Genomic DNA, 9,607 nt, shown 5'->3' with positions numbered 1-9,607 from the left:
AAGAATACAATATAGAAATTATGTGTAGGGTGAGAAAGTCCTTTTCACATTCTTGCATCAAGAGACTGAGGTCCTGGACTTGTGTTTGTAAGTGTATCATTGTTCTTTTATGTGACTGCTTGCAAACTCTTTCTTCAGCTTGAGGAATTTTCACTCTTTAAGTTCTGAGATATTTCAAACCATTCTCCTTCCCAAGGCTTCAGATACTGCAGTTTTGTCCAAGCTGTTGGGATACGCACAAGGTGCCTTTTGGTGTTGGCACCGTGACAACCCAGCACAAAGAAGGAGATGCCCTTCATTACCCTCCCTTTTTGTTGGAGGTTGGAGTGGCAGGTAGGATACAGAGAGACTCTGGTGGGTGGAGGGAGGGAAAAAAATAAAGACTGACTGCAAACCAGTCGTGTTCCAGTTTACATCCAAGTCTCTCTAGACTATAATATAAGTAGTAAAGACTGAAAGAATCATTATAGGTGTTAACAAGCTTAGCCAAGAAAACTGGATGACAGAAGACAGTGGTTCAAATCTGGATGTTGTTTAAGGAGCTAAAAGTTCTAAAACATAGATGATTCAACCAAAAGCACAGAAGATCTTTAATCACCACAGGGGATGAGATTAGTGTTATTAATTCAGTATCTGACCAAATGTGAAACATGATCACAATCTTCCCTTCTGTTCCTGTGTCATGGTGTTGAATATTATTATGATGTCACAGTAAAGTCAACCTTTGACCTTGTGGCTATAAAATACCGTTACTTCATAATTTGAGTCTATTAGACACTGGTTTGGTTTAAACTGGCACATGAGTTCATGACCATAAATTCTTGAGCCCAAGTGCCAACATTAGTGCCAAAGTTTGAAGAAATTCACTCAAGGCATTTCTCAGATATCACAATGACTAGAACTGGATGCAGGAATGCGAGAGATGTGAGGTCACAGTGACGCTAATCACTGACCATTGATCACCAACATCTAGTTCATCCTCAAATTCAAGTGAATGTTTGTGCCAAGTTTGAAAAAATTCCCTGAAGGTTTTCTTCAAATATCGGGACCGACAGATGAATATACGGCATGTATGTATGAAAAGACGGATGGACAACCGGAAGACATAATGCCTCCAGCGTCACCAGTGAGGAAACATAAAAATATCATGTTTAATTTATTGAGTTATGGCCTTTTCTGAATTCACAAAACAAGACAAACATCTTGGTACATTTCAAATATAAATTCTTGCAATTCTTTGTAAGTGTAACTGTGCCAAAAGACCCGTGGAGAGAATGAACTTGTCTATGGTGATGATCGCTACAAGAACTAATTAGATAAGCTATTAAGACCCAGCTTCACCAATACAACATAAATGGTTAAATTATAGATGTTGGACAGAGATCTTTACTGAATTGTTTTAAGGTGATGCCTCTTATGATTAACAGCATTTTATGATTAAATTGTTTGAAACTGTGTCTCAGCAACTTGAACTGAAGAATGTGGATCTGAAACCTGGAGATAAGCTGAAAATAAAAGGGGTAGTTCTGCATGATGCTGAGAGGTAAGCTAACCAAACACATTACTCTTATTTTATATTAGCTACTTAACCAAATGAATAAAAAAAGACATCTAATCAGTTATTTCAACAGTAATAAAAAAAAGACATCTAATCAGTTATTTCTACAGTAATAAAAAAAAAAAAGAAAATGTAGAAAAATGTGGACTTTCACTTTTACATGACGATATGTAAGAGAATGAATCCGTGTGATGTTCCTAACTCTGTAAACACTTGATGTTATGAGTGCAGTTGTATGACCTCTGATCCACTCAGATTCCAGATCGATCTCGGCTGTGATGCAGACGACCTGGCTCTGCACTTTAACCCTCGTTTCCATGACGACGCCGATGGAGCTGTCCTCGTGTGCAACTCAAAGAGTGATGGTTGTTGGGGCGATGAGAAACGAGAAATACACAACCCCCTACAGAGGGGCAGTGATGTCAAGGTGAGAGAATCTAGGCAAAGAAACTGAAGATATGCATGTTGTCAAAAGTGTTATAAAAAGGCTTGGATATGATTTTTTTTTTTTTTATATTAAAAATCAATCACGCAATATAATAATTTTCTTACTCACTTCTGGTTATTTGTTGCCATTCAGATAGTTCGGGTTGAGTTTGGGTTTCTGTTGTAAAGTTTTACTTATTACCATCTCATCTATTTTAGATTGTGTTTAAGATGGCTGGAGACGTGTTTGAAGTGGAGCTTCCTGATGGACAGGAAGTCCAGTTTCCCAACCGCGTTGTAATGGACGTCACCAGCTACATCCGAGTCACAGGGGACTTCAAACTGACGGGCTTCAAGATCTGCTGAGAGACACAGCGTCTGTGACACATGTATGCTGAGTTTAACAGTGTGATTATAGATAAGACTTTGACACGTGGCCAGTGATTGTAAGAAATATGAATCATGAAGAGATGTCGATCCTCCGTACTTAGAAAATGTATCTTTAATTAAAATATACTGTTGACGAAAATAATATTAAATGTTTAAATTCAAATGATCATGTTTTGTTATCTTTGAAGGGTTGCACCCTAAACTTGGCTTTGAAAAGTATTTCCCACAAACAGTAACACAAACATTACATACTCATATACAGTATCATTATGTGAGCGCAGCAGACCAATTGACACGGCACATCACATACAAAATTAGAAGAGATAGTAGGTGTGATCTGACATTGAAATCCTGGAATATAATCTGTATGACAGTCAGAGACGTGAACTGAGAGGGTTTCACCTGTTGGATAGATGACACAGCAAAGAGAAATAGAGAAAACTGTCCATGTTGTATGTCCTTAACTGATAATATGTCGCCTACAAAGTATGGTTGCAGTTGTTAAGTAATATTTGTAATTATTAGTGAGGCCAGTTTTAAGGTATTGTTACAGTGATTTTGAGTTGAGACCCTAAAGGTGCAGTTACCCAACCACAACACCAGGGGGAGTAACTCCGTAGGTGAGCGCTAGTTGTAGGTTATCTGACTGCTATCTCATCAGAAGTCATTTTTAAAGTTGTCTCTATGTTGTTTTGACAAAGTTTGCCGTCGATAATAGTGGTTTGGTCGTGTTAGAAACGTATCTGTCCACAATGGAGTCCTTCTAGCTCCTGGATAAACCTTGTACCAAAATGGCGGCCTTACTATCCACCATCAATTCTAAGAATGTGATGAAAGAGTGTGTTTGTGTTTTCAATAAACAAAAGCGGTTTGACCAAAGCTGAGTTATCTGTATAATAATGGTTTCTATTATGATCATTGTCTAGTATCTATTGCAATTTAACACTGATTAGTCTGATGGGTCAACTAGAAGAAGAAGTCTTCAGCTGACTTGGTCACATGAAGCTCTCGTTGTTTTAAAGGTTTGAAGAATGGGTTTGCAGCTTTACCAGATTTTACAATATGCCAATGATATGTATGATATTTGTAGTCAGATGTGATACCGCATATAAGTGTTTTCTTCTGCTTTTTATTGATACTATTAAAAGCCCCACGCATTTAAAAAAACAGAGTAAGGCCTAAATGTTTTGTGGTGTAAACTAATACATTTTCAGAAATGCAAAGAAACCTGGTCCCTCGGTGGATATAAAGTCGTGATTTTTATTGAATCATTATTGCTGTGAATAACACGAGAGGTCAACATCGTGACGAGAACACGCTGTAGTCATACAACTGTCCTTGTGTGCATTAAAACTCAACTTCAGCTGGTGAGAATATAATATAATTACAGGCTGATTAAAATGAGATTAACAGATTACAGTTGAAATACTTCAGTAACATAAAATATGCTTGTTACAGTATGTCTGCTACTTTCTTTGTCATTTCAACTTTAAATGAAGATACTTCAACATACAAAAAAAAACAATTTGCTCGACTAATTCTTAAATCAGTTCAAACAGATTAAAACAAATAATTGTGTCTCACACCGTACTAAAAAAATCAGTAATTTGTAATCACATATCTCTTGAACACACAATATAAACTCTTTTTATGCTCGTGTAGCTTTAAATTGTACGTATTTTGATTAAATGAAATTTAACATCCATCCTCACATGCAAAAACTTCATAAATTAACTTTCTTCATCCTTAAAAATAAACAACAAACAACAGATTGCTGCTCCTTCATGAAAACCTTGGTGAAGTACTTTGTCAATGACCCATATTATCTTCAATTTGATGACTCCCTTCATTCTCTATATGACCATTGTTCCAGTGTGCTCCTGTTTCTCTGTCGTTCATTTGAATAATGTGAAGATGATTCTGTACATCAGTCAACCCTGTATTTTGTAATGATTTACTGACTGTCTACATTTGATGATAAAATCAGTAAAAGTATAAGAGTGCTGTTTATAGGATTTTAATTTCTGAATAATCACGTAAAAAGAAATTATGATTTTCAGCAGTTGTTCCGGTGTCGACTCACTACAGTAACAGTCTACTCTGAGTACATTTCATCCAGACTTTCAATCGCTTGTTGTTTAGTGTGTGTTCTCCACTGACTGGGAATCTCTCCTCTGCCCTCGAATTTCCAACCATAGTAATTTTCCAGTTCTTGTTGAAATCGACACACAAACCATGTCCAATATGTCAGCTTGGACTCATCAGGGGTAATTCTCCAGTTAGCAAACCTTGGTCCAGCAGTACGGTACTGCTTGAAAGGAACAGAGACTTCTGACACTCCATCAAGGTAAAAACTGTTTGTACTTGAAACATTTGTTGTGCAGAAGTAAACGGACATTTCCACTGTGTTTCTGTAGTGCCAACCGTTGACTGAGGCTGATCGATGGAAGGGGACGTTGTGGTCATCAGGGCTGTGATCTTCCAGGGTGTTTGTGCACACAGCTGCACAGAATGGACACGTTACCCAGCAGCATCTACACAGCTGATCGATGAGGATCTGATCAGGTTGCAGCCTAAAGTCCTTCATCTTATCCAGGGAGAGGCGGCTCATCTCTGTTTTGATGGGTACAAGGCCTTTCTCTATCTCTTCTTTAAGAAAGTCAAAATTGTTTATGTCACGGAAATTTTGACAAGAAATAGTGCCAAGTGTCAGCTTGTCTTTTAGTAAACTGGAAAATTGCTCCATCCACATGTCTGTGCCTCCTTTTTGGGTTTTGACTTCCTGTGTTGCAGTAAATAAAGCTTTGCTGACAAACTCACTGATGTCGTCCACATTGTTCTTGAGTATGTTCTGTGCTTTATGACTCTGTTCTTTGAACATGTACTTGTGCACTTCATCTTTTATAAAATACTCTGCTTGACTCCTTGGATCTCGGATGTAGGTGATGAAACTCTTGAAGTCCTCCTTCTCTGCAAGTGACTTCAACACATGTTTCTCCAAGTTCAACCTGTTCCCACTGAATGCTGGGAAACTACACCTCATCTCTCCAGCGAGATCAATAGCAGTCTTGTTACAGACAGCCTCCACAGCGGACACCTTCAGATTTTCACAGATCATTTCTCCAAAAACGACAGCAGATGAGTTTCCTTTCCAGAAGCTTCTGAAAATGCTGTAATACTGATCTTTCTTGCTTTCTAAATAAGTCAGTGCATCGTTGTTCTTTCTGTATGTCTCGTGAGACTGGGAAAGCCATCTTCCTGCCCTGTCAAAAACATACAGCGAGAGATCAACTGTAAACTCCTTCCTCAGTGCGTATGGCTTTTGTGATTCAAACTCTGTCACCTTCGTTTGAACATTTTGGGCCATTTCTTGCAAGTAAGTTGATCTGTAGCCTCTTGTTGCTACAGGTTTGGTCTGAATTTTTTTGAGGGATTGTTGTTCAACTTGACTGATGAAGGATCGGATCTGTTCATGTGACAAGTCACTGTTCCCTTTCTGTTGGGTTGTTGGGGAAATTCCAGTCACTTGTTTAAAATAATTGAATGCACTTTTGAATACATTTGTTCCTTGTTTGCCAGTGTCCTTGTTTTCCTTTTTACTCTCATGAGACTGATGGCTCTCCTCAGAAAGATCTCGCTGCTTCTTTTGGTTCACATAATCAGAGTAGCTCTGCAGATTTAACAAGTCTTGGTATCTGTTACTGTCTTTGCATTCCTTTATAAGACCCCACTCAAAACCAAGCTCATTCAGGACACTTTTCTGATCTTCCTTCAGGTTGATGTCCTCAATGGGTTTTATACCTGCAGATAATTCCCTGACCAACTCCCCCCAAACAGTGTTGAACTGACTTTTAAGTTCCTCCTCTTTTGCTTTGTCTTTTAACCTATGAGCGAGCTCTTTGCTCTTCTGCAGCAGCTTGTTCTCAAACTCTGTCTTCTTATCATCTAGCTCTTTACGAGCTTTCTTCTGCTGGATAACTTCATCCAGTGTTTTTTTCACTCCTTTCACCTGTTCCTCGTGAAACTCCTTGATTTTCTGTTCAAATCGGCCTCTCCATTGAACCAGCATGTCTTTGTCCCTCTTATCCTCAAAGTAGAGATTCATATCCTTTTTGATTTCTTCAAATGTTTTGCTCATTTCTGTAAAGAGATAACTGTTCTCAACCCTGTCCAGTTTTCCATTTTCTATTCTGGTATAAAGCTGGTTCTCAATGGTCAGCATGTTGCTCCTCAGGGTCCAGGTCCAGGTCGCGTACTGGACCTCAAGTTTTCTGTACACTGCAATTTCCAGTGTGTTTTTGAAGCTGAAAACGAATTGTTCGTTCATCAGGGCGTTCCACAGGTCCTGAATTTTGCTTTTAAAATATGAGAGCGTGATTCCGGATGACTGTGAAGCCTTGGAGAGGATGATGTGCTTCAGTTCTTGGACATTCTCACTGTAACGTGGATTTGGAGGAGCCATCGGTGGACTTCCCTCCCAAAGCTGGGAAAAGTATTTCACATCTTTTTGCACATCAAATGCAATGACGTCACTGAAGCACTTGACATCACACACCTCCTCTTTGGCAGCTAGTTGAGCCATGTCATCTAGTTTTTCTTGCAGGCGTCTCTTTCCATCCATGTTTTTCTCTGTAGCTCCAATATCTGAAACATTCTGGTGAACAAACACACAACTCGGAGAAAGTTTAACTTTCTTCATCCTCATGAAAGCCTGAACAACAATCTGCAGGACATCTTGCATCTCAGCTGGATTCTCACCAAAGATGTTGATCAGTGTTATGTTTCCCAGGCCAACAACAAATGTTGCCAGTTCATTGTCGTGGTGAGTAGTGGTGTTACTGGCCAACTCAAGAGCTCGCAGTCCTTCAGTATCCACCACTAGAAAATAGTTAAACTTCAACTTCAAGTAGTTCCTGATTTCCTCTGACACCTTGATCAGCTGCATAAAGGCACCCTTGGTGCACCTGCCAGCACTCACTGCAAACTGCAACCCAAACATGGCATTCAGCATTGTTGACTTTCCACTGCTTTGTACACCCAAAACTGACAACACAAAAACTGTCTGGTCGCCAAGTTTCCTGATGACCTCCTCCAGAACACTAGAGATCCAAGTTAAAGGGGCGTAACCTGCATCACCATCCATCAGCTCCATCGGGTGTCCTGATATCATCAGATCTGCAGCCAGCTCAGGGTATTTTGACCAGTCGGTCTGCCTGTTGTGTGTTTGTTTCTTTTGAGATTTATGGGCTTCATAGATTTGTCCCATTTCTCTAAAGATGTGCTCCAAGCCAAACGTTGCTGACTGTAGTTTTTTTGATATTTGTTCAAGCTCATTTTGTTTGCTGTCTAGCAGAGGAGATTTGTCATGCTTCCTCTTCAGAGCCAAGACTTCAGACCACTTTTCATCATAGCTTTGTAGAATTGAAGCGAGGTCATCTGTGGAGAGGGCATCTATTAAGATCTGCATCCATTTCAGGAAGTACTCTTTGTCTGTTGATGGCAGAGACAAGAGGCTTTCAGTGAATGACTTCATCAGTTCGGTGTGGGAAACAGAGCATTGTTCTTGTCGTATTTGCGTCAGTGCCTGTTCTTTCTGACTTTTCTCCTTCTCAATGTTTCCTTGGAGGTGATACAGTTCTTTCTTTATTCTGCACCACTCATGCCACAGATTGCCTTGACAAGGGAGAAACTTGTGTTTGATCTTTGAGATGTCCATCCCCTGAAGCAAATTCAATATTTTCATTGCTGCAGATTTCCCCTTTTGGCAGACTGGGTCATCTTCATCCACTCTGACTCCAGAGACCTTGGACATAGATTCAAGCTGGAACGATGTGTGTGGTCCAGACAAAGTCTTTTTAATAATCATTTTCAGTTCTTCAGCAACATCTGACTGGCTTCTTTCTTTTAGACCCACAATGTATTTCCCTGGTTTCTTCTCAACTCCACCACAATCCTTATCAGCAACGAGAATAATGAGAGGCTTTGTAGACTTGTGAAGGGCTGAGAGGACTGCAGTGTTTTTCTGTGTTCTTCCCAGAGTTGGCACAAAAATAACATTGACTGAAGATTTATCGATCAGTATTTCACGCTGTTTTTCAGTCGTTAGAGCATCACCGTGAAGATTACAGAAGGCAATGCAGTCAGTGAAGGAGTCATTGGGGTTTCCAGCAGGGAAGTACCAGGCAATCTCTGCGACACCATCCATCAAATGGCGAGATTTGGTGCTGCCTTTACAGTTTCTGTGGAAGAAGGTACTGTGACGGTCATTGATCAAAGTGTTCATGAGATGAGATTTAGACTGAGACAGTGAACCCAGGCGGAAAAATGACACCATGGGTGTTTCAGCTTTGCAGATTGGCATACTCTTCATGGTGATGGTGTCTTTATCCTTGATTTCAGTTACCTTCCATGTTTTTATTATTTGTCTCAATGTCCAAAGAGGACACTCAATATCCATTGTGACTGGGTCAGGAACGAGCAAAGGTAAGGCGTACTGACACTGTGACAACTTTTTAATCATGTCCTGCTTGAGAAAGCTGTCTGAGCAGTGAAATACTGCCATTTGAACATCCATTGGATGCGCATGGGTCTGTTTTGATTGATCAGAGTCTTCATCTGTGTTAAAAAATTCATCTGAGTCACTATCATCTGTGTCAGTGCTGTCAGACACCGGAGCAGACTGTGGATGGCTGACCTCAGGACTCTCCTGTTTTACAAGGATATGTCTAGCTCTGTAGTCTAACGCCAATAACTTCTGAAGAAAAGTATAGGCTAGTTCTTTCTCACACGTGTCATTGCTCGGTTTCACAGGTGGACCTATTTTAAGAAAGTCAGCTGGTGACAGCTTCTGTTGAAGTTTGTCTTGAAGGTGAAGTCTGCTGAGCAGTGTTTCAATTTCTTTCTCCACATCGACGGTACCTGCAGAACAGCAATGATATTCCAGATTACCAGAGGGACAGATCTTTTTTTTTTTTTACCGCTTTCATCAACATAGAACGGGGGTGTCCAAACTTTTTTCACTGAGGACCAAATACTGAAAAATATACGAAAGGCTGGGCCACTATTAAAGTTAACAAAATCAATCAAATGTAGATAAATTATGCTTAATAATTGAATATGCTTAAATAAAAAAAACAGCCTCCATCACAACTTTCCATTAACAGGTTTTCATTCATTTTGTTACAAAAAGGGTTAACAGCTCATTCTCAAAACAGCTGCCTCAGATTGCTTTTT

The 9,607-nt window shown here is 39.7% G+C and overlaps 2 protein-coding genes across 4 annotated transcripts in view; one reads left to right on the top strand and one right to left on the bottom strand.

Moving 5' to 3' along the window:
- The first annotated feature begins 1,409 nt into the window (after positions 1 to 1,409).
- LOC138197687 (galectin-1-like) lies at positions 1,410 to 2,556 on the top strand. Its single transcript, XM_069148546.1, has 3 exons — positions 1,410 to 1,543; positions 1,814 to 1,985; positions 2,204 to 2,556. Exons 1-3 carry the CDS (start codon positions 1,434 to 1,436, stop codon positions 2,348 to 2,350), a joined length of 429 nt encoding a protein of 142 aa, XP_069004647.1. The 5' UTR covers positions 1,410 to 1,433; the 3' UTR covers positions 2,351 to 2,556.
- Positions 2,557 to 3,613: 1,057 nt separating this feature from the next.
- Positions 3,614 to 9,607, bottom strand: part of LOC138198242 (interferon-induced very large GTPase 1-like) — a 39,968-nt gene continuing 33,974 nt past the window's right edge. For all 3 annotated transcript variants that reach the window (XM_069149547.1, XM_069149550.1, XM_069149548.1), the window contains one exon: positions 3,614 to 9,292. In XM_069149547.1, the coding sequence (XP_069005648.1) occupies positions 4,470 to 9,292 (4,823 nt within the window). In that variant the 3' untranslated portion in view covers positions 3,614 to 4,469. The remainder of the gene's footprint in view (positions 9,293 to 9,607) is intronic.

Source organism: Embiotoca jacksoni, unplaced genomic scaffold (genome assembly GCF_022577435.1).
Source record: "Embiotoca jacksoni isolate LCO1_2020_lvr unplaced genomic scaffold, fEmbJac1.0.p SCAF_15, whole genome shotgun sequence".
NCBI lineage: Eukaryota > Metazoa > Chordata > Actinopteri > Embiotocidae > Embiotoca > Embiotoca jacksoni.
Note: the sequence above shows the minus strand (reverse complement) of the source record. Positions and strands in the feature narration are given on the sequence as shown.

Bases quoted from the DNA above. Each gene is read 5' to 3' on its own strand.
- LOC138197687 (XM_069148546.1), top strand. From the start codon at position 1,434: ATGATTAAATTGTTTGAAACTGTGTCTCAGCAACTTGAACTGAAGAAT. The intron at 1,544-1,813 runs GTAAGCTAACCA...TGATCCACTCAG, and splicing joins GTTCTGCATGATGCTGAGAG to ATTCCAGATCGATCTCGGCT. The intron at 1,986-2,203 runs GTGAGAGAATCT...CATCTATTTTAG, and splicing joins AGAGGGGCAGTGATGTCAAG to ATTGTGTTTAAGATGGCTGG.